At 36.4% G+C, this 26274-nt stretch overlaps 1 protein-coding gene across 3 annotated transcripts in view; it reads left to right on the top strand.

Annotated features, from left to right (window-relative positions):
- PLXNA4 (plexin A4) overlaps positions 1 to 26274 on the top strand; it is a 965210-nt gene that overhangs the window by 906830 nt on the left and 32106 nt on the right. For all 3 annotated transcript variants that reach the window (XM_082255302.1, XM_082255301.1, XM_082255300.1), the window contains one exon: positions 23837 to 24027. In XM_082255302.1, coding sequence (XP_082111428.1) covers positions 23837 to 24027 — 191 coding nt within the window. The remainder of the gene's footprint in view (positions 1 to 23836; positions 24028 to 26274) is intronic.

Here is a 26274-nt window from a genome sequence, read left to right as displayed (position 1 = left end):
TTGCTGCAGAAATCTCCTCCTTTCAACACCTGCTTATTTAACTCTAAATCTTCAGAAGCAGAAAGCAAACCCAGAAGACAACGTAGATTCAAATCAACAACATGAGTGTGAATATGTGAAACCTTCTGTTAAGATTGTTCACCAACATGAGTGTGAACATCTGCAACCTTCTTTTAAGATTGTTTAAAATGCAAGGTAGGCATATAAAAGTGGTAGTATGGCTAATGCAAGCATTGTTTGCAAAAATTTAGTCATGTAGCAACAAGCATTACTGGTAACCAGAAGAAATAATTGTTCCATTTTCTAAAGAGAAAAGGAAGTGAAACCTTCAAACTTGCTCTAGATCCATCTGCTGTCTGAACCTGAATCTGTTCAGATATCTGTCTGTCCAAAGAGATTTAAGGAAGCTTTCAGTTTTGTTAGTGGTTTTGGTGGGTAAGTAACTATTCTTTTCCATACATAATGTCCTAGTTATCCTTTGTCGGTCCATGGATCTGCTGATAAATTGCTGCAGCTACCCAGGCAATTATTTCTTGAATTAACTTCATAAAGGGTTTGAATGTATTTGATAATTATTTTCCAAATGGAATAAAATAGAACTGTAGTTTGAAAACCACAGTTCAAGAAAAAGTTTTCCCCTATTGGTGGGACTTTTTAGGCACTCACATGTACACAAAATTTTTTATAAAGAATTTATAAAAAATTTATAATTTATAAAAAATTTTGTGTACATGTGAGTGCCTAAAAAGTCCCACCAATAGGGGAAAACTTTTTCTTGAATTGATATAGGGATGTGGCACCACCAATAGCACCCAACACAGGTACCTCTTTTTTGATTTGAAAACCACAGTGTGACATTTACAAACTTTGCAAACAGGCAGTACAAGGGGCAGCGTGTAACTTACAGCAACCAGCCATAATGTACTTTACTGAAGCCAATATTTCAATTTTACCACAGCTATTAGGTTGATGATGAATTGGATTATGGGAAATGTTCAGGCTGGTTATTACTGGCATGCAATGTCTACCAGCATCTGAAGGATCATTAGGTTCTGCTTTTAACCCCCCCCAACCTCTTTGCTGAGAATGTCACTTACAAAACTAAATGTAATGAGGCATTTGTGGTGTCAACAGAGCTGTACAGGGAGCTTGGCTGATGCTTTCAATTAATCTCCTTTGGTACATTAACACACTGGCTGAAACAAACTTTTTCTCACTGTCTGGTAAGCAGACTACTGAAAGAAATATTGATCTGTGGCTTCTTTGTATATTCTGTTGTAAATCCTAAAAGTACAGCTTCAATACTTTATCCAGCCCATAATACACAACTGTATAGCAACATCTAAAATATTCTGTATCCATAACGTTAAAAAGAACAGGATTGTGTATTGGAAGAGTTCCTATTTTTAAAAAAAAAATTTTTAACTGCTGTCCATAAGGTGTTGTGAGCAATTGGTCTATCCGACCAAATACAGAGCTTGCTTAGTGTTAATTCTAAACCAACACTCTAGTGAATATAAAGTGCAATAGTGTTAAATACAATTCCACAATTATTAGTATTAATATAAGTATATATAAGTAAACTGGATAAATTTTGGATAGAAATCAATTCCTGTGGATAAAAACCTGCATGAATCTTGAGAAAATAAATAGTAGTTGAGAAATATAAATAGTGATTAGTGATAATAAATATAAAATATAATTAGTGTCCTTAAAAATAATTGTCCAAAGTTCATACAAAGTGCTTGTGTTCAGACTTGATAAATATAATCTCAGCTGTTTCTTGTCCCAAATAGGTAATTAGGTTGGGTCACTTACCAAATGATGTAGGTACTGAATGCCGTACGGCACCAGAACCAATCAGGCTTAGTAAGCCCCCTGGGCTCAATGGATCTCCTCGAGATGTTATCCCATTGGCTGGCAATGGTCCCTCAGGCTTCCGTAATATACGATCCGATTCAATATGGGGGAGAGAGAAGAATGCTCCAGATAGTGCAGTATTTGAAGTAGAGGTAATTTTATTTACCCTTATAGGGGTTTTCAGCATTAAAAATATTCCAGACGTTTAGCATTGGTGGTCAGCGGTGCGGTGCGGGCTGCATGTCCTCTTGGAACTAGCTTCCGGCTTGCGGTCCAACCAATGTAACGTACCCACACTATGCATTCCAAACTAACGCATTTTGTCACTTCCGGTGACGTCTTCAGAGCTTAGCCTGGAGCATTCTTCTCTCTCCCCCCATATCGAATCGGATCGTATATTACGGAAGCCTGAGGGACCGTTGCCAGCCCATGGGATAACATCTCGAGGAGATCCATGGAGCCCATTGAGCCTACATGATTTGGTAAGTGACCCAACCTAATTACCTATTTGGGACAAGAAACAGCTGAGATTATATTTATCAAGTCTGAACACGAGCACTTTGTATGAACTTTGGACAATTATTTTTAAGGACACTAATTATATTTTATATTTATTATCACTAATCACTATTTATATTTCTCAACTACTATTTATTTTCTCAAGATTCATGCACATTTTTATCCACAGGAATTGATTTCTATCCGAAATTTATCCAGTTTACTTATATATACTTATATTAATACTAATAATTGTGGAATTGTATTTAACACTATTGCACTTTATATTCACTAGAGTGTTGGTTTAGAATTAACACTAAGCAAGCGCTGTATTTGGTCGGATAGACCAATTGCTCACAACTACCTCACTATTTTTATACAGCAGCTGCTATCTGACATATTTATTTATATATTTATTAATACTAGATTGCACTTTTATCATATTCACCTTTTTATAGTGGTGCGTGGAAATATACTAGTATATTTTGCACCATATGTCCATAAGGTGTGTTTGCAAACCCTTAAAATGTGCCAAAACATAATGACATGATTTTGCAGCCTTTTTTCTATGCAGAAAGCAATGTATTCTTTTTTGAGTGGTACATAGAATGGCAAAACTTCTCTTTTTTGCAACATAGTGAAGGGTTTGACTGGCTTCTAGTTTGTTGAAGTTAACTTTTTTATTCTCAAGCATATAAACTAAGGCCGGCCATACACGGAGCAAATTTCTTTCCTGCAACCATGGGGACAGGGGAAGCTGTCCCTGTTGAGAGAAGACAGTGATTATTGCTAGCGGCTAAAGCCGCTAGTGATTATCACAGGTAAAATCCAGCATGCTGGTTGTATCCCATTTGATCGATCTATCAACTTGGTACATTTAGCCTGCCCATGCACAGTTTGGATCTTGTCTGGTTCCTGCCGAACTGGCCAAGATCCAAACTGTGTATGGTCTGCCTTAGTGGTATCTTCACAATCTGCTCTATTTAAAACACACAGATTTTTTCCCTAGAATGTGCAACCTAAAAAGAGTACTCATATGCACATTTTAACTTTTATGAAAAGTTGTCAGTTAAGTCCTCACCTCCATCTCTGACTATTATTCCTGAATTGTCCTGTAAGTCCTGCCAACTGTCCTAGGTAGGATGGAGATTTCTTCAACAAGCAAGCTGTGATTGACAGCCTGATTTTCCTTTTCTTTGCTGTATGAATGGCATGATCATGGGGTCAGTGGTGGAAAATTGAATCTCCAGGAACAAATGGGAACAGCGTTTTTGTTCACAGATAATGAATCAGGGACTTATGTATGATCTCAGCACTTCAAATTTGAGTAACAGTTGGTATTATCAAATTAAATGGCTGTTTTAAGGGAAACTCCTAAAGTGATTGTAAACCCCATGTCTAACAAATGTAAAACATTCATATCTGCTTACAGTTTGTAGAATGAACATGACAAGCGCATTATATGCTTTCAGTATTTTCATGCTTTTGCCTGTTTCAGCTCGCTGAATATCTCCCTATAGGTGGGGCTGTACACAGCCAGGAATCATGACATTACTGAACTCCCCTCCCAGATGTACATGCCCCCAGCTTTCCCCCTAGCGCAGCTTGGTTTAGGTTGTATGTTCTCCACTGGGCTATTTTAATGAAATGGTGCAAAAGCAAATTCTAGTTGAAATCTGTGATCATTAGGTGCTTAGGCTTGACGCTTGATTTTAAAACCTGAAATGAAGAATCCCACCACTGCCTTCATTGTAGTGCTTGGCACTTAGACTCCTAATTCAATGAGCACATCTTAAATATATTTTTCAGTTGTTTGGCACTGTTCATCTTAAATATTAAAGTGACACCAAACACTGGTTTAGGAAATTGTACTCAAGTATGTATTCCTAACACAAAGAAGTACCTTATATTGCTCTCAAATCTTTTTTTTTTTTTTTTGCTGTTGTGACCAGACTTCCTGTTAGAGGGTGGCTATGTTCACTCCCCTATGGCCCCACTATATGTTGGGGATTGTAGTCACCCCCTCTTGGTTTACTTTGTAAGAGAAGTTGCACTTTGCAGGGAAAATTTCCCCAGAGCTTAGTGAATGAGATGAAGTTGTGCTGACATCTATCATCCAATCAAGCAAGCAAAGATTTTTTTTTTCTTTTTCTTCCTTGCAAGTGGTTGGGTATTTTTTACAAAGTGGAATTTCACCACATTCAGAGCTCTGTGGAAAATGTCCCTGCAAAGTGTAACTTCCCTTGAAAAGTGAAGAGCCTATTAACCTGTAGTAAATTATCTATCTATCTATCTATCTATCTATCTATCTATCTATCTATCTATCTATCTATCTATCTATCTATCTATCTATCTATCTATCTATCTATCTATCTATCTATCTATCTATCTATCTATCTATCTATCTATCTATCTATCTATCTATCTATCTATCTATCCAAGATGGCCAGAAAAATTGTTTCTTCAATGCTGGGAATCTAAAGTAGGGTATTGAAATGATCAAAACAATGGAAGTCCTGAAGAACGTCACTTTATCATGGAACACTTGTGTATTTTTTGTTATATTAGCTGCTGCAACATTTTAGTAATGATTTTGAGTAATGATGTGGAACACTCAGATGTAGAGGACTCAAAAGCAATGTTATCTAAAACATGAGCGATTTATAATCCAATATGACTTTTCATAGTATAATCTGCATTTGCTAAAATAAATGCTGAAGTTTAATCTGTTTATATTTTGCCATCCCTGGTTTCTCCTTTCCCACTCATATGCATGCCAATGAAATTAATAAATAAAACCCTTCTGTTTTCATTACATACCTTATTTTGGGCCCAGTGATATCATCACTAGGTCTCTGTGCTCCCCTGTGCAATGCAGGCAGATCATTGCTCGTAAGAGGAGCCAGCAGGGTGCTGTAAATAATACTGAAAACAATAAACTGTGTTAATGACCACAAATGATGCTGAGTCTCCATAATTATAAGAACTGAAATCCACTGTATAAAAGGAATAAGGCAGGGACAGTACAGCTGGGAAGAAAGGGCAAAATAATTTTGGACATTCTTGCTAGGATATTAGGAAGGCTCTATCTGATTTGTTGCAGTTTGCGAAGCACACAGTGTGCAGTGAAATCTGATTAAGCAATTTTATTACAGGAGAAAAGCCTGTGCAACTGTGTAAGATACAAAGTAAGACTGGAGTTCAACTTTAACCACTTGCCGACCTCATACAGTACATATACAGCAGCAAGGCAGTTCTACCTAGTATGTGATCTGTGCACCCACGCTGTCCTGGCTGTGCTGTGATTGGCTGCAGCATGAACCAAGTGCCGGTCACTGATTGGTTGCTGGCACCTGACCATCAGCTCCAGGGATTACCGAAAATAACCCTGTGTAGGTAAACAAACACAGGGCTATCTTTTGACAGCAGCAATATGCTGTTTTTTCTTCCTTCAAAGTAAAAAACAGCACATTGCTTAGGAAAAACACCTCCCACAGTAAACAGTAAAACATGTTAGCCACACATTTAACCCCTTGATCGCCCTAGATGTTAACCCCTTCCCTGCCAGTGTCATTAGTACAGTGACAGTACATATTGTTAGCACTGATCCCTGTATTTGTGACACTGGTTTCCAAAAAGGTGTCAAACCTAACACGTGGTGTCTGATTTGTCCACTGCAATATCGCAGTCCCACTATAAGTCACTAATCACCGCCATTACTAGTAAAAAAAAAATTACTAAATACAATTCCATAAATACACCCCATAATTTATTGATGTTATTTTTTGTTTAACATGTTTTTATTGAAATATAGGAAATACATAAACAAAGATACACCTTTCTTACAACGGGTAGTAGGCATATTCCAGTTTATTGATGTTGTAACTTTTGCAGAAACCAATCATTAGATGCTTTTATTTACCAAAAATGTGTAGCAGTTTTTTTTTTTGGATGTGTTTTATAGCAGAAAGTAAAAAATATTATTATTATTTATTTATTTTTTTACAAAATTGTTGCTCGGATTTATAGCACAAAAAATAAGAACCACAGAGGTGAAAATACCACCCAAAGAAACCTTCTTTTACCATTAATCAAGGGTAAAAAAGAAAGTATAAATGTCATTGACCTTCCAGTTATAATGGAAAAATCTCTTGAGGCTGCATTCATATCAAAGCAGTTCCCAGTTGCAGAACACAGGCAGCTAATGCAACAAAGCATAGACATGACTTCCAAATTGTAAGGTTCTAATATATCTGTGATGTTGTGCAGAAAATGCAGACTTTATAAATGTTGGTGCATCAATGTGCATTTAGGGGCTCAAATAAATGTATTTTACTACAGTAAAAACACATTTGTTGTTCCTTTTTTTTACAATGTATACTATATAGTACTATATTTTGTATACTGTAATACAACTGACAAAATTATTTACATTTTGTAGGCATGGACATGCAATCTGTAAGGAAACAGTGAAATGCATGTTCCACTCAATACAAACATTACAAAAGAAAAATGCTTTTAACAATGTGCAAAACTACAAGCATATTTACTAAACCAAATATAAAACCTGCCTCATTCTATGTGCAACTATGCTTGGGGGGGGGGGGGGGTCTTAGAGGCAGTGTGTTTCTTACCTCCTATGATTAGCTGTTCAGTAGCAGTAGCAGAATAAGCCTTACATCTTTGTGGGGGGGCTGGCAAAGACCATCCCTGTGGCTGTTCCCAGATACGTAACCAGCAGGCATAAAGCAGCACCATCCTTGACTTTCATACATGGCAGCTACATGAAGAAGTTTTTCACCTAGTCAGGAAAAATCAAAAAGAACTTTGCCCATGGGACTTTTATGAGTGGTGCTAAAATGAGCCCAACAACATGTTAAAAATATACAAAATGTATCACAAATGTTTAAAAAAAGCTAAAAAAAACAATATTTTTGTTCAGAATAGATAATGTAGTTCAGAAAAGATAGTATCATCAATATCAACATATCAAACATGTAAATATAGCATGGCACCCATGATTTTCTGAAGCGTATAATTTACAATTCATGAAGACTTAAAGCTCTCTACACTGTTCACAGGGCAACACCCACTTCTTCAGGAAATAGCCCACAAATGATTCTCTTTATTTGTATGTATCAATGATCCACATTAATATATTAATATGTTCATCTTTGAATCTTTCAACACTGATACATACAAATACAGAGATTTATATCTGGGCTTTCTCCTGAAGAAGTGGGCGTTGCCCCATAAAGCGCGTAGAGAGCTTTAAGCCTTTCAGGGAATATCCAATTGCCTCTCGGGGGATCAGGAAGGAATTTTTTTCCCCTGCTTTAGCAAATTTGATCTCGCTTTGCTGGGGTTTTTCGCCTTCCTCTGGATCAACTGTGGGTATAGGATTGTGTATATGGGATTATATGGTTGGGTTTTCTTTACTATTTTTTGTTTTTTATTGGTTGAGCCAGATGGACTTGTGTATTTTCTCAACCTGACTAACTATGCAACTATGAATTGTAAATTATACGCTTCAGGAAATCATGGGTGCTATGCAATATTTACATGTTTGATATGTTGACATTAATGATACTACCTATTCTGAACTACAATATTGTTTTTTGTTAGCTTTTTTAAACATTTGTGACACATTTTGTATATTTTTAATATGTTGTTGGATTATTTTTAGCACCACTCATAAAAGTCCCAAGGGCAAAGTTCTTTTTGTTTTTTCGGCATAAGTGGGGACTGAGTGTTTCTATGGTTTGAGTTTACGCAGCCTTTTCCTTTTTATGTTTTCCACCTAGTAATTTAAACATTTGGTAAACTCTATAAAGTTTCTCTAAATTTTTAAGATGTATAATGATAAAATATTCTTAAAGGTATTGTCTAACATGTTTTCTTTCAACTGTCAGAGAAACATGTTTAATTCAATGCAACAATTTTGTAAAGTTTAGTTAACTTGTCTTAAGATTTGATGGGACATGCAATATTCTCAAATCACCTTTTTATGCCTGTGTTAATTACAGATTTGGTTCTATCATCATCTGCTTTATAACACGTGGGGTTAGCAACATGCAGTTTATTGTTTTCACATCTCTATGAAAATGGATAAATGCAGTTCCCCCACTCCAGATAACAGAAATACTGCAGTCACTTAATCTCCTGGGGAGCACCATCCACTGATGCGAATGAGCCAAGAAATCTCATTAATATTAATTTCTGAAGTGTTACTGAAATTAATGAAAGACACTGTGACCTTTTCAAAGATATTTTCCCCTTACATTCCTTGTTATTGCCAAGTTAGGAAAAAAGTTGGAGGATGAGAAATAATCATTAATTTCCGTATACAGCAGTCGGTGTCTAAATGAACATGACACTTACCTAGTAATTATAATGAAGACCAGGAAGCATTAACAGTGCTCTTTAAGACAATGTAGGAATCATCAGTAATGCTGCTGCGTGTTAATAACCATATAAAATACATCATTAAACATGGTTAAACTTTACAGGAGTGTAATTAGCAGTATTAATTTCATTCATCAGAGCATTGCTAGAAATACTGCAATGGTACATCCCCCAGTTTTTGGTTTAATGACCTCTCTGCCTGGAGATTTACTGTACAGTATGTGAATACATCTATTACATTAAAAAGGTCTTTATGTTTTATTATTACTCTTTGGATTGGAAATTAGAAGATTCTATGGAGGTGTTAAAATGTTGAGGTTTTATAATTCACTTCAGTTAAAATCTCAAGTGCCATGTTTATAAAGAATTTAAGAAATGATCATTACTCTTCAACAAATCATTACATTATACATTTTGGTGCAAGAATATTTTTAATGAAACACATAATTGGCAGTATTTACAAAAATAAGATAGTTATGATTAAATCAGGAGATTCAAAGTGAGTGAAATTGTAAATGTTTGATTCTTCTGTATATACATACAGAAAATCTGAACTGCATGTTTAGAAGTCTAGGCAATTATAATAAATGCAGATAATAAAGTAATTATAAACCTGTTTTTTTTTTTACATTTTGGATAGGGAAGTTACAAAATGGCAACCACCTTGATTTATAATTAGCCTTTGCAGCATGGTCCACATGGAAGGGCTTTGCACAGCCAAAACAAACAAACATTATCACAGAAGCTTACCAACTAGCCTGCAAAAAAGTGCACAATTTGCGTGAAAACAGAGGTTTTAATTGCACACATTTGCAAATATACATGGATTGGCCATAACATTATGACCACCCAGACAAGAGAGGGAATATTCGGATGGCTGCACTCTAGTAATTAATCCACCTTTATTACAATAAATCCAAACTACACAGCATATGCAAGCGATGAGAACACAATGGGGGACTGAAGTTTGATGCCTTTCATGCTTAACTATAACCTCTTTATGATTACCACCCACCACCCACCATAACCCATCAAAGGCATATACTCCTCTAGACCTCATAAGGTATGCTGTGGTATCTGGCACATCCCACAGACGCTCTATTGAATTGAGAATTTAGAGTCCAAATCAACACCTCAACCTCATTGTTGTGTTCCTCAAACCATTCTTGAATTCATCAGACCAGCCAACCTTCTTCTTTTGCTCCATGGTCTAGTCCTGATACTAACATGCCCATTGTGAAGTGCTTTTGGCTTTGGACATGGGTGAGCAGGGGCAGTCTGACCGGTCTGCAGTTACACAGCCCCATACGCAACAAACTGCGATGCACTGTGTGTTCTGACACCTTTCTTTCAGAACAAGCATTACCTTTTTAAGCAATTTGTGCTACAGTAGCTTTTCTATTGGATCAGACTACAAGGGCCAGGCTTCTCAACCTACATGCATCAATGAGCCTCTGCCACCTATGAACCTGTCACCCATTTGCCAGTTTTACTTCCTTGGATCACTTTTGGTATGTACTGAACACTGCAGACTAGAAACATCCCACAAGAGCTACAGTTTTGGATATGCTCTGACTCAGTCATCTAGCCATCAAAATGTGGCCCTTACACAGTAGCTCAAATCCTTACGCTTGCACATTTTTTACTACTTTCAACGCATCGACTTAAAGGACAACATGGTCACTTACTGCCTAATATATCCCACCCACTTAAGATGCTATTGTAATGAGATAATCAACATTATTCACTTTACCTGCCAGTAGTAATAAGGGTATGGCTGATCAGTGTATGTGGAAGCCTCACTTGTCCAGACCCCTCTGTAATTTGTAGTCCTAGCTCTTACATTTAAGAGTCTCTGTATTGGAGAAAATTAGCAATGGTTAACTTAAGGATAGGTATGCCTGGAGGAATCCCAATCCTAAAGGTGCAGGGACACATTAGCAGCCCAGAACAGCACAATGGCAGCTGAAGGCATCCAATGTTTTCCTACACCAATTCAAGAGAGCAAGCTATGCAAACATGGCAACCACCTCAATTTATACACTAATCAAATTCTATAGTCCAATACTACATATTTCTGGAGGGAAGGTGAATATCTAACCAATACTAATATGGTAGGCAGCTGCCTTATAAAACATATAATAAACAAAATAAAAACAGAGTAAATCACAGCAATTACGAAGCGCTCTAAAACATTTAGAAGGAATATCATTACACCTCCACCACCCAGTAACAAAAAAGGTGATTAATAAATCTATAAATATATATCATCAACTGGATGGTTAAGAGTCCATAAACAAGCGTTACCTTGACATCCAGTTGAATAGTTGGAATCACCAATTCACTCCTGACAGCTCACTCCCCACAAACTTTTGCCTCTCATTTTACAGATCAGCTCGACAAGCTCAATTCTCCAATCACAATGTTGGTGTCATCTTTGGTTAGCAAGCCCCACCACTAAGATGGTCTTTGTGCAGAAACTCAAGTAAAGAGGACAAAAAAATTTTAGTGTAGCGATGGTGCTATAATGTTGTCCAAGATCAGATCGGTGTAAGTCAACAGATCTATGTGATATCAATAAAATATGAAGATTCATTTCCAGGAAAGAAATGTATTTATTTCCTAATGTTACATTGCTGCACAATTACTTTGACCCCTGGCTAGGCAGCCTTTCCAAAAATCTAGGCCACACAATCTACCCCTGCTACACATGCTGTGAAATATCACATAGGATATTTGAAACATGTACCGTTGTATAATGCTGAACACACAATTCACAGAAGGCACCCTAGAAATCCATTCCAGATAAGTTAGTACATGCTTAGTTTTAAACCAATACCCCTGCTGCCTCCTGTAGGGCAATGCTCAGGCCAAATATTTTGTTTTACTGATTGGGTATATATTGGACATGTGTGATTTGTTTGGTTACAAATTGGAATTTGGACAACATTTTCATTAGCGATTTGGATGTACTAACTGAATCAGAATATATGAAATTAATTCCAAATCATTTTAACATAACGAATATGAGGAAACAAATTCATTAAGTTAAGAAATGGATCTGAAAAGAAATTAAACATTTTTTTCCGCCATGCACATGTCTAGTATACATTGAATGATCTCATCACATCATAAGGTAGTAATGTTTTGGGGCAGCACAGGACTCCTTCTTAATGGATATAACAAGTACACTGTGATTCAAAATGATATTTAAAGTACCATCCACCAATTACAAAAAAACAAATGTACACCCAGATGCAGATTCAGCCAATCAGGGCAGGTAAATCTAGATCTGCAATGTTCGCTTCCCTGATGCCAGGCAAACAAAAAAGGTTTCATCCTGAATCCTCCAATTGGAGCCAGGCCAGTACACAAATGCACAGGAGGCCCCCTGAAATGTCACTATCTTATGATGTGATATGATCATTTAAGATCAAAAGCCTTCTTGTTCAGCAGCCTCCCTCAGCCTCCATAATACTTACCTGTGCCACCTCTCTATCCAGCGATGACCACGAGTGCCTCAGCCATCCAGGACTCTCTCTCATGATTGACTGAGACACAGCAGTGGCGTCATTGGCTCCCGCTGCTGTCAATCAAACTCAGTTAGCCATTCAGGAGAGGGGGTGGGGCCAAACAGCACCTATGTGTCTGAATGGATACACAGAGCTGCAGCTTGGCTCAGGTGACCCGATAGCAAGCTGCTTGTAATGGGGGCACTTAACAGGAGGGAGAGCCAGGAGCTCCGGCCAGGGACCCGAGAGGAGGAGGATCTGGGCTGCCTTGTGCAAAACCAATTTACAGAGGAGGTAAGTATAACATGTTTGTTATTTTAATAGAAAAAAAGTGAGACTTTACAATCACTTTAATCAAACTTTTTGACATTATCTCAGACATCCCTGCTGTGCTGGTGGAAGAGAAGGCTACAGGGAGGACCACAACATGAGGGATATACTACTTAATAGTCCACTGAGCCAATAGGAAAAGCTGTAAAACTGCAGTACTAAATAGTTTATTACCATGTGTTGGGGTTGTAAGAATCACAAGAGTAGCTGAACAGAATAAGAAATATTCTGGCAGGTAATAAAAAAATTCACATACAGGATATGTATTGTCTTGCTAATTAAGATATCAAACTGGAGTTCCTCTTTACACTTCCATTTCATAAAACCTTTTTCACAGCTCTTTCTGCCATAAAGTACCATTCTGTTTGGGTACAGTACATTTTCTGCAGAGACTCTAAGTAAACAAAATGGAGCACTATAAAAGAAGTGTCTTGTGAGTGGCAGCTCCCACACAAAATTGTATCTCATGCTGATCTATTTGCTGTATGCTTTGTGTGGCTTGGTTTAGAATAAGAGTAAAAACTAATAACCAGCGTGTGAGTCAGACAAGGAAACTACAATACCAAGTAAAGTGGTAATAGATTTGACAAGCTCTCGCAGTCAAATGTCTCTTGTCAGGAAGGTGACAGGTAGCTGTTAAATGAAGCTATTCTATGCGTGTTGAATTGGGAATAATAATGATACAGTATCATTTCAAACTATCATATCTGTTATCCATACAACAAATGGTTCTCACACTTCCTTCTTTCTCTATTTAAATGTGCTTTTTACTTTTGTACTCATGTCATATTCTGCTATAGATTTTGAAGAGGAAGCTCATCATGTTAATAATATCTTAGAAGATAGATGTTTTTTTATGATTCATCTACATCCTTTTACTGTTGTTTATTATATTTTATTGTGTACAGACTCCCACTCTTATATTGCTTTTTTAGACATTTTTCATTTTCATCGAAATTTTCTTGTATCCTTGCTGTGGTTTTTCTGGCTTTGGTCACCACTTGCTAAAAATTGTTAATTGCACGACACTTTTGTTGTGTGCGTTAACCAGTGAGCAAATATTATAACACAAGTTTTGTGAGTACTTTGATGACTATTAGTTGTGAACGTTGGTTTTCTGAGGGTAATCATTTTCTTGGTTTTCTGAGGGTAATCATTTTCTTGGTTTTCTGAGGGTAATCATTTTCTTGGTTTTCCGAGTGTAATAATCTTCTTGGTTTTCTGAGTGTAATCATTTTCTTGGTTTTCTGATTGTGATAATTTTTTTGGGGTTTTCTGAGTGTGATTATTTTCTCTGTTTTCTGAGTGTGCGAATTTTCTCGGTTTTCTGAGGGTAATAATTTTCTTGGTTTTCTAAATGTAATAATTTTCTTGGTTTTCTGAGGGTAATCATTTTCTTGGTTTTCTGAGTGTGATCATTTTCTTGGTTTTCTGAGTGTGATAATTTTCTTGGTTTTCTGAGTGTGATAGTTTTCTTGGTTTTCTGAGGGAAATAATTTTCTTGGTTTTCTAAATGTAATCATTTTCTTGGTTTTCTGAGGGTAATCATTTTCTTGGTTTTCTGAGTGTGATCATTTTCTTGGTTTTCTGAGTGTAATAATTTTCTTGGTTTTCTGAGTGTGATAATTTTCTTGGTTTTCTGAGTGTGATAATTTTCTTGGTTTTCTGAGGGAAATAATTTTCTTGGTTTTCTAAATGTAATCATATTCTCGGTTTTCTGAGTGTAATCATTTTCTTGGTTTTCTGAGTGTGATCATTTTTTTGGTTTTCTGAGTGGGATAATTTTCTTGGTTTTCTGAGTGTGATACTTTTCTTGGTTTTCTGAGTATGATAATTTTCTTGGTTTTCTAAATTTAATAATTTTCTTGGTTTTCTGAGAGTAATCATTTTCTTGTTTTTTTTTAAGGGTAATTATTTTTTGGTTTTCTGAGTGTAATAATTTTCTTAATTTTCTGAGGGTAATCATTTTCTTGGTTTTCTGAGTGTAATCATTTTCCTGGTTTTCTGAGGGTAATCATGTTCTTGGTTTTCTGAGGGTAATCATTTCTTGGTTTTCTGAGGGAAATAATTTTCTTGGTTTTCTGAGGGTAATAATTTTCTTGGTTTTCTGAGTGTGGTCATTTTCTTGGATTTCTGAGGGTATTCATTTTCTTGGTTTTCTGAGTGTAATCATTTTCTTGGTTTTCTGAGTGTAATCATTTTCTTGGTTTTCTGAGGGTAATTATTTTCTTGGTTTTCTGAGGGTAATCATTTTCTTGGTTTTCTGAGGGTAATCATTTTCTTGGTTTTCTGAGGGTAATCATTTTCTTGGTTTTCTGAGTGTGACCATTTTCTTGGTTTTCTGAGTGTAATCATTTTCTTGGTTTTCTGAGTGTAATCATTTTCTTGGTTTTCTGAGTGTGACCATTTTCTTGGTTTTCTGAGTGTGATCATTTTCTTGGTTTTCTGAGTGTAATCATTTTCTTGGTTTTCTGAGTGTAATCATTTTCTTGGTTTTCTAAGGGAAATAATTTTCTTGGTTTTCTGAGGGTAATCATTTTCTTGGTTTTCTGAGTGTAATAATTTTCTTGGTTTTCTGAGTGTGATCATTTTCTTGGTTTTCTGAGGGTAATCATTTTCTTTTTGCAGTGTTGATGTACGGTTTGTCTTACAAGGAATGCATCATTTAGAAGGGAAGGTACGATTAAAGTGTAACTGCCCCCATAGTGTGGGTACACCCAGTCCTACGTCCCAGTTTTATACTTACTTGTCACCAATCCACAGGGATCACTTCTGTGCGATCTCTGTACAGAGATTGTATGTCTGACAGGAGTAAGTTAGTTTAGTGTAACTGCACTGCAATTTAAATGTTTTTGTCTATTCTTGCCACATCTGTAATAGGCTATCAAGTGGAGCAGTATCGCATACTGTATCACATCTAATTCATTTCCAACATCCCATTAAAACTTCTTAAATCTTTTCAAATATGTCTCATTCTGATCAGACACAGGGAAAGACAGAACGGCCAACATAGTGTAAAATTCTTTAAAATTGCATAAAACATGTAAATGAAATGTATTCACACTTAATTGTGCACACAGGTAAAACCTCTTAGTACTGTATAGTAGCTGGCTCCATACAATATGGCCCATACACACAATCTGAAAATCAGACAAAACCGTTTTCGAATTGTACGATAATTGGATCGTTTGTACAGAGCTTTTAAGAACCATGACAGTTCATCTAATATTTTCCGATCGGGCTAGCACGAAAATTTTTCTCGTACGACACCAGATCGTAATATTTACATTTACCAGTTCAGTTGCCATCCGAAAATAGAGGGTCAAGGGTCCTGCAGCATCATAGTACAGTCAGAGCAGAATGAAAACTCCTCCTACAAGCTTTAACCAGACACTGATAGAAGTCACAAGACTGCTATATACGTCTGATGAGAAAAGGTATTTAGCAGTTTATATTTACTAAAATATTTGCATTTCCATGTTCTGTGTGAGACCAGATATGGTGCATGCAGGGTCCTGTGTTTAGTAACACTTTAAGTAACACTTTAAGTATGTAATACTGGAAAAATTTTATGTATATACATTTTTTTGAGACATTGGGATAATGACATAATGATCTTCTAGTTATCTCCGACTCTGCATTCAGTTGTACTGCCTACTATTTTGTATTTTTAATGACAGACTGACATCATGCTCAATGTTGTGATTAAACCATGAAATAGTTCACTTCTTGGCACATTAATTTCAGGGATGATAATCATAGAGGTGCATTTACCAAAGAAAAAAAGGCTGTTCATTTTGAAAGGGACTTTTCACTTTGCAAGAGAATTGTCCCTCAGCTTAGTGAATGGAGTGAAGTTCTGCTGACTTCCATCATCTAATCTTGTGAAAGCAAAAATTCTATATTTGTTTTTTCATTTTCTTAGCACAAGATTTGATATTCTTTGCAAAAGTGATTTTTCACCTGGGAATAATAATGATACAGTATCATTTCAAACTATCATATCTGTTATCCATACAACAAATGGTTCTCACACTTCCTTCTTTCTCTATTTAAATGTGCTTTTTACTTTTGTACTCATGTCATATTCTGCTATAGATTTTGAAGAGGAAGCTCATCATGTTAATAATATCTTAGAAGATAGATGTTTTTTTATGATTCATCTACATCCTTTTACTGTTGTTTATTATATTTTATTGTGTACAGACTCCCACTCTTATATTGCTTTTTTAGACATTTTTCATTTTCATCGAAATTTTCTTGTATCCTTGCTGTGGTTTTTCTGGCTTTGGTCACCACTTGCTAAAAATTGTTAATTGCACGACACTTTTGTTGTGTGCGTTAACCAGTGAGCAAATATTATAACACAAGTTTTGTGAGTACTTTGATGACTATTAGTTGTGAACGTTGGTTTTCTGAGGGTAATCATTTTCTTGGTTTTCCGAGTGTAATAATCTTCTTGGTTTTCTGAGTGTAATCATTTTCTTGGTTTTCTGATTGTGATAATTTTTTTGGGGTTTTCTGAGTGTGATTATTTTCTCTGTTTTCTGAGTGTGCGAATTTTCTCGGTTTTCTGAGGGTAATAATTTTCTTGGTTTTCTAAATGTAATAATTTTCTTGGTTTTCTGAGGGTAATCATTTTCTTGGTTTTCTGAGTGTGATCATTTTCTTGGTTTTCTGAGTGTGATAATTTTCTTGGTTTTCTGAGTGTGATAGTTTTCTTGGTTTTCTGAGGGAAATAATTTTCTTGGTTTTCTAAATGTAATCATTTTCTTGGTTTTCTGAGGGTAATCATTTTCTTGGTTTTCTGAGTGTGATCATTTTCTTGGTTTTCTGAGTGTAATAATTTTCTTGGTTTTCTGAGTGTGATAATTTTCTTGGTTTTCTGAGTGTGATAATTTTCTTGGTTTTCTGAGGGAAATAATTTTCTTGGTTTTCTAAATGTAATCATATTCTCGGTTTTCTGAGTGTAATCATTTTCTTGGTTTTCTGAGTGTGATCATTTTTTTGGTTTTCTGAGTGGGATAATTTTCTTGGTTTTCTGAGTGTGATACTTTTCTTGGTTTTCTGAGTATGATAATTTTCTTGGTTTTCTAAATTTAATAATTTTCTTGGTTTTCTGAGAGTAATCATTTTCTTGTTTTTTTTTAAGGGTAATTATTTTTTGGTTTTCTGAGTGTAATAATTTTCTTAATTTTCTGAGGGTAATCATTTTCTTGGTTTTCTGAGTGTAATCATTTTCCTGGTTTTCTGAGGGTAATCATGTTCTTGGTTTTCTGAGGGTAATCATTTCTTGGTTTTCTGAGGGAAATAATTTTCTTGGTTTTCTGAGGGTAATAATTTTCTTGGTTTTCTGAGTGTGGTCATTTTCTTGGATTTCTGAGGGTATTCATTTTCTTGGTTTTCTGAGTGTAATCATTTTCTTGGTTTTCTGAGTGTAATCATTTTCTTGGTTTTCTGAGGGTAATTATTTTCTTGGTTTTCTGAGGGTAATCATTTTCTTGGTTTTCTGAGGGTAATCATTTTCTTGGTTTTCTGAGGGTAATCATTTTCTTGGTTTTCTGAGTGTGACCATTTTCTTGGTTTTCTGAGTGTAATCATTTTCTTGGTTTTCTGAGTGTAATCATTTTCTTGGTTTTCTGAGTGTGACCATTTTCTTGGTTTTCTGAGTGTGATCATTTTCTTGGTTTTCTGAGTGTAATCATTTTCTTGGTTTTCTGAGTGTAATCATTTTCTTGGTTTTCTAAGGGAAATAATTTTCTTGGTTTTCTGAGGGTAATCATTTTCTTGGTTTTCTGAGTGTAATAATTTTCTTGGTTTTCTGAGTGTGATCATTTTCTTGGTTTTCTGAGGGTAATCATTTTCTTTTTGCAGTGTTGATGTACGGTTTGTCTTACAAGGAATGCATCATTTAGAAGGGAAGGTACGATTAAAGTGTAACTGCCCCCATAGTGTGGGTACACCCAGTCCTACGTCCCAGTTTTATACTTACTTGTCACCAATCCACAGGGATCACTTCTGTGCGATCTCTGTACAGAGATTGTATGTCTGACAGGAGTAAGTTAGTTTAGTGTAACTGCACTGCAATTTAAATGTTTTTGTCTATTCTTGCCACATCTGTAATAGGCTATCAAGTGGAGCAGTATCGCATACTGTATCACATCTAATTCATTTCCAACATCCCATTAAAACTTCTTAAATCTTTTCAAATATGTCTCATTCTGATCAGACACAGGGAAAGACAGAACGGCCAACATAGTGTAAAATTCTTTAAAATTGCATAAAACATGTAAATGAAATGTATTCACACTTAATTGTGCACACAGGTAAAACCTCTTAGTACTGTATAGTAGCTGGCTCCATACAATATGGCCCATACACACAATCTGAAAATCAGACAAAACCGTTTTCGAATTGTACGATAATTGGATCGTTTGTACAGAGCTTTTAAGAACCATGACAGTTCATCTAATATTTTCCGATCGGGCTAGCACGAAAATTTTTCTCGTACGACACCAGATCGTAATATTTACATTTACCAGTTCAGTTGCCATCCGAAAATAGAGGGTCAAGGGTCCTGCAGCATCATAGTACAGTCAGAGCAGAATGAAAACTCCTCCTACAAGCTTTAACCAGACACTGATAGAAGTCACAAGACTGCTATATACGTCTGATGAGAAAAGGTATTTAGCAGTTTATATTTACTAAAATATTTGCATTTCCATGTTCTGTGTGAGACCAGATATGGTGCATGCAGGGTCCTGTGTTTAGTAACACTTTAAGTAACACTTTAAGTATGTAATACTGGAAAAATTTTATGTATATACATTTTTTTGAGACATTGGGATAATGACATAATGATCTTCTAGTTATCTCCGACTCTGCATTCAGTTGTACTGCCTACTATTTTGTATTTTTAATGACAGACTGACATCATGCTCAATGTTGTGATTAAACCATGAAATAGTTCACTTCTTGGCACATTAATTTCAGGGATGATAATCATAGAGGTGCATTTACCAAAGAAAAAAAGGCTGTTCATTTTGAAAGGGACTTTTCACTTTGCAAGAGAATTGTCCCTCAGCTTAGTGAATGGAGTGAAGTTCTGCTGACTTCCATCATCTAATCTTGTGAAAGCAAAAATTCTATATTTGTTTTTTCATTTTCTTAGCACAAGATTTGATATTCTTTGCAAAAGTGATTTTTCACCTCATTCACTAGGCTGAAGGAAAATTCTTATACATAGTTAACAGACTATTTGCCTTACTAAATCAACCCCATCTTTTGTAAGATCCTTTAATCAGAGGAAGAGAAAAGTCCCTTGCATGAAGTATACAGAGATGTTGTGTATGCTAAAAGACTTTTAATAACTTCTGGACCAGAAGGATTTACTCCCTTAATGACCAGGCCATTTTTTGCGATACGGCACTGCTCTACTTTAACTGACAATTGTGTGATCGTGCAATGCTGTACCCAAATAAAATTTATGTCCTTTTTTTCCCACAAATAGAGCTTTCTTTTGGTGATTTTTAAACACCTGTGCAATTTTTATTTTTCGTGCTATAAACAAAAAAGGGCGACAATTCCGAAAAAAAAAAACAATATTTTTCACTTTCTGCTATATAACATTCCCAATAAAAAAAAACTAAAGATCTAATTTTTTCATCTTTTTAGGACAATTTGTGTTCTGCCACATATTTTTAGTAAAAAAAATCCCATTAAGTGTATATTGATTGGTTTGCACAAACATTATCACGTCTAAACACTAGGGGAAATATTTATGTCATTTTTAATTATTTATTTATTTTACTAGTAATGGCAGCGATCAGCAATTTTTAGCAGGACTGCGACAGATTGGACACTTAACCCCCCTGGCGGTAATCCCGAGCGTGACTCCGGGTGGATTTTTTAGGTTAGGATCGGTAACCCAGAGTCACGCTTGGGGTGGATGTGCAGAGAGCGCAGCGGTGCTCTCTTACCTTCTCCTGGCGATCCAGCGATGATCTCTCATTGCTGTGACCGCCAGCCGAGAGTCCCGCCGCTCCTCCGTCCTCCGTCGGTGTGATAACTTCCTAGTTCCGTTCCCTGCAGCAGCAATGCTGCATGGGAGCGGAACTCGGGAGGAAAATTAAAAAAAAAAAAAACGTTGCACAAAACACAAACACATAACACATTTTATATTATATATATATATATATATATATATATATATATATATATATATATATAAAATTATATTATTGATTCAATTATAATTAATGTGTTATATATTATATATATATATATATATATATATATATATATATATATATATATATATATATATATATATATATATGTATGTGTATATATATATATATATATATATATATATATATATACACACACACATATATATATATATATATAATATATAATGCATGAATTATAATCTAATCAATAATATAATTTTATTATATATATTATATATTAAATAATACAATTATATTATTGATTCGATTATAATTCATGCGTTTGTGTTTCAAATTTATCACATCTGGGATGTCTACTAGACTCTTGTTTTGGTCAAGTTTAAGTCAGTAATTACTAAGAATTGTAGGCCTATAATACATAACGCCAAATTTCCATGAAATCAATTGTACCGCTTTTGGTATGTAATTCCTGACATAATCATACCGCCAGGGAGGTTAACAGACATTTTTGACACTTTTGAGGGGAACGGTGACATTACTACAGTAATATGCACTGTTACTGTAATAACTGTTACTATAATAATAACACTGACAGGGAAGGGGTTAACACCAGGGGCAAGCAAAGGGTTAAATGTGTCCCTAGGGGTGCTTTTTAACTGTGGGTTCCTAAATAAGAGGAACACTGGATGCCTGTGTTCATAACTGACAAAACAGCGGTTTGCTATGTTTACAACGACAGACCACCGTTTTGTCTCCATGGAGAGCGATTGTGGGTGCCCGGCGGCAATCGAGGCTGCTGTACCCGCTGATCGGCTTCCCCTGAGGTGAATGGGCACCCCCGCTAGTGGTCCGGTGAATCGACGTACAGTTACGTCGTTTCACGGGACAGAGCCGACCTGCCGCAGTAAAACTGTGGTTAAGTGGTTAATAATATTTATAGGGGAATTTATACTAGTTTTAGCAATGGTGAAAGTATTGACCGTTTAGTTTTGGAAAGAGTAATGATAAATTAGAACCTCTTTCAGGGTTTTATTGCTATCTGTGAATCCATTGAAAATTTCCCATCTCTGTTTGTCCTGGTGTCATTTATCACAGAGAGGAAAAGTGATGAGAAGTGGAAAATATTACTGTTGATAACTGGAACAGGAAGTGAGGGAAAAATCTTTCCATGCTAACACCTCATTTAATGACTGCTAAAAGCAAATTTTCCTCACTTTGAATACATCTCCTATCAATGACACTATGAGTAGCTCTTTCACATAGTGCACAATTTATTTTTTATGTTTCTTGATACATACATATTTAGTGCTGTAGTCTTTGATAGATGGACAGCATTGATATCCACCCTCTTCATATTAAATTGTTCAACTTCTGCCTATACTGCTGAAGCAACAAATTCTAATCTATGGACTAATACATCTCTGTGCCTCCTTGTCCTCAAGATTGATTAAGAAAGATGTAATATATACCGTCTGATCTTCTGGCTCCAATAAACGCTGTCTTTACTTACCTTCCAGTTAATCATTTCACTTTATCATGCTTTATTCCTTATGAGCATAACCAGAATAGATAGCTTGAAGCCAGAACTCTATTACAATCTAGCTTTCATAAACAAATGTGTAAATGAGAATTTCATCCTATTTTCATGGAATAGGATGGGGATTGATTGTTCCGCTTTAGAATTGCTATTGATCTGCAGATTTTGAGATCATGGAATTGCACATCAGTTAGGAATAAGTGTCCTTGTGTAAGTCACTTTGGGATCACCCTTAAGTTTGTGTGTTTTTTAAATATTCTTTCAGGATACTGCATGAACATTGCTAACAAATGCTTTTAAAAGCTTAAGTCAATCTGTCAAACCCTGCGCTGTGATTTTTATGTGAAGCTGTCTTTTTTAGACTTTGTTTTAATTGTGTATATTATTATTACAGGTTATCACCTATTTTGCTTAAAGGGATTGTAAAGGCAGAAGTTTTTTTTTTTTTTTTTTTTTTTTTTATCTTATGGCATTCTATGCTTTAAGTTAAAAAAAACCTTCTGTGTGCAGCAGCCCCCCTCAGCCCCCCTAATACTTACCTGAGCCCATCTTTATCCAGTGATGTTGCAGGGGTGTTTCAGCTGCCCAGGATACCCCTCTTCATTGGCTAGGACAGCAGCGTGGCGCTGCTGTCAAAGTCAGTCAGCCAATCACGGGGGGGAGGGGGCAGGGCCAGGGCATGGCTTCATGTCTGAATGGACACAGGGAGCTCTAACTCAGCTCAGGTGCACCCACAGCCAGGCTGCTTGCTCTGGGGGCACTCAACAGGAGAGAGGGGCCAGGAGCACAGAAGAGGGACCCGAGAAGAGGAGGATCTGAGCCACTCTGTGCAAGACCAACTGCACAGAGCAGGTAAGTATAACATGTTTGTTATTAAAAAAAAAACAGGACTTTATAATCACTTTGAGTTCAGCTCAGCTCTTGACTATGTTTATTACTTGTACAATGTAGTCAGACCAGCAAAAGATGATTTATGATTGGTTATTATTCCCTTCTGTTATCATCACTGATCATAACATTACCAGACTAAATAAGCCAACTAAATTTAGGAATTTTGGTTGCTGGAAAATACACAAGAGGGTTGATCTTCTAAAAATGGAGAGTGCAAAATCTAGTGCAGCTCTGCATAGAAACCAGCTTCCGTCTTTTTTTTTTTTTATCAAAGCTTAACTGAACAAGCTGGTGTTAGAAGCTGATTGGCTACCATGCACAGCTGCACTAAATTTTGCACTTTCCAGGTTTAGTCAATCAACCCCAATATGCCAGCAATTACACATGTGACTTATTTACCAAGACAGAGACCAGTGTGTAAAGTATTACAACCCACAGGCCAAAAATCACAACCTATAACTGGTTTGAAAACAGCAAACTGTAATCTGGCTTAAGCATTTTAATGAACTTTGTGTGTCTTCCTTGCTGTTTGAACTGCCTCAGACAAGCTCAATATTTCAAAGTGAATTATGCATCCCATTTAAAGTTATATCTGTTATTGTTTATTACAGAGAATATGATCAAATATACTGGAAGTCCAGACAGTCTTCGTTCTCGCACACCCATGATAACACCAGACTTAGAAAGTGGAGTCAAAGTGTGGCACTTAGTGAAGAACCATGAACATGGAGACCAGAAAGAAGGGGACAGGGGAAGTAAAATGGTGTCAGAAATCTATTTAACAAGATTACTAGCTACTAAGGTATGTCCTAAAGTGTTTGTTACCCTAACACTTCATATTCCTCATATGAGCCTGCTGTACCATTTACTTGTATGAAAAAGTAACCTGTTCTCTTTGTATTGCTTCCTTTATGTGAAATCTCTGGTGTTCCTGCTAGTCCCATTGCTTTCATTTTAAAAATTGACCACACTAAAGCCTCGTACACACGTACCGATCGTCGGCCGAACGATCGGCCGTCTTTTGTCCAGGGCTGTCGTGTCTGTTGAAAACTGCAAAAGACTGCACACAAATTTTGTCGGCCAACAACAGCCGACTGCAGATGTGATGTCATGTGATGGTTAACTTTCCTTGTCTTTTTTCTTTTCTGAGCATGCCCAGTCTTGCTAATCTGCTGTCTGTCGGCCGAAATCTGTACTGACTGGCGAACAATCGGCCGTTCTGGTGTTGGCCAACAAAAATTTTAATGCTTGCACGACTCTGTTCGGCCGAAAATGCGCTGTCGGCTGTCGGAAGCATCATACTAACAAGCCTACAATCGGCCAATCGGTCGTCGGCCGAATATTTACGGCCGACAATCGGTATGTGTGTACGGGGCATAAGCAGGAGAGCACGCTGTCATCAGTTCCTGCTATGCTGGGAACACAGTGTACTCTCCTCCAATGATCAGACTTGTCCTGACGTGCCCCCACTGCACAGCCATTCACTGGGAAGCTTAGTGTGCTGCTGCTTTTCTTCCCCCAGCTCTTATGCAGCTGAGGACCGAGGGAATGTGATGATTTATAAAAAAGGGGAAACCTGTATTTATATATTTATTTTTTTTTTGTATATCTATACAAAAATGTTTTGTCTTTCATTTCCATTTTAAATGGAACGGGTTGATTTACAAGGTGATCATTTACAATCACTTTCAATACAGGAGTTCATTTATAGGCAATGCTTACGTGGCTTTTTTCTTGTATTAAACAGAAAAAAACAAACAAAAAAATTATTAATTGTAAGAAAAAGGACTTTAGCACTGAAACAATATATATATGAGCAAATATCTTGGAGCTGAAAGTATATAAAAATGCAACAATTTGTTTAAGCAAAAATTTTTTTTTTTTAAATGATTGGTTTAAAAACCTCAAGTGCAAATGACATAAGTATCACCAAATTAATTACAAATATTAAAACATGTACTCATAGAATTACTTTTTTTGCTGGTGTCCTCCACTTCTTCAGGATGACTGTGATAGATAGGTAGCACACTTTAGTAACAAATTCAATGGATTAAATCAGAGGGAGCGATCAGTTATATGTATTACTAAAATTAAAATTAACTAAAAAAATAGTGTATTGCTGTCCCACTGTAAAAGGTTAAATAAATTCATATATGTGTTATAGACCAACTCTAGGCAATTATTCATATAAGCTTATAGCATAACTAATGATACAATTATGCATAAAATATTTCAATTAAAAAATGTTTAATAGTTATCAATTAAAAAATGTTTAATAGCTAACGGCACCTGTGCACATCTTGCAAGGACAGTGCGTTCCCATGTGGTGCGAGAAAAGTGCATGGAACATTCGTTTTCCATACCATGTTCTAGTGTGAACGCAACTGGTTACAACTAACGTACCCTTATGTGTGGAATGATACAAGTATAGGCTATCTAGGTGTTACTCTAAGTCCACAAAAGGTTTATACAAAGAAAACTTTATACCCTTCCGAGCTCAACTGGCACGAGAACTAGATAACCTGGCTAAATTTGAATTTGCATAGACGGGCCAATTAGCGGCATTTAAAATGAAACTACTTCCACAGTTATTGTACCTCTTTCATGCTCTGCCTATTCACATTCCATTCTCCTACCTCTCCTCCTTACAAAAACAACTAAACTCTTATGTCTGGCAAGGAGAGCGCATGGCATTCTCATTAAGCATAGATTGGCTGGAGGCTCCAGTTTATTGGACATCAAGGATTGCTACCTATATACAATTCTAGCACAACTGCAGGGCTGGTTCACAGTACCTCACAACACCCACTGGTGTGAGCTGGAACAAACCATAGTACCAGGACATGACCTGGAAAAGTGGCTATACAGCACAGGCCCTAGGGGGAAAATCCCTCATCACTTTTCACCTACACTCAAAGCAGTCACCCTCGCTTGGTGGAAACTTCTAGCTTTCCAGTGGAAGCAAACCCCCACTCCCTTGCACGTACCCATAGCAACCCTAAAGTTGGTAATATCAGCCATACGCCTTCCACCCCTACTGGACACCCCC

This window comes from Pelophylax lessonae (assembly GCF_965119305.1).
Source record: "Pelophylax lessonae genome assembly, chromosome: 4".
In the NCBI taxonomy this organism is placed as follows: domain Eukaryota; kingdom Metazoa; phylum Chordata; class Amphibia; order Anura; family Ranidae; genus Pelophylax; species Pelophylax lessonae.
This window is presented reverse-complemented; position numbering and strand designations above follow the sequence as displayed.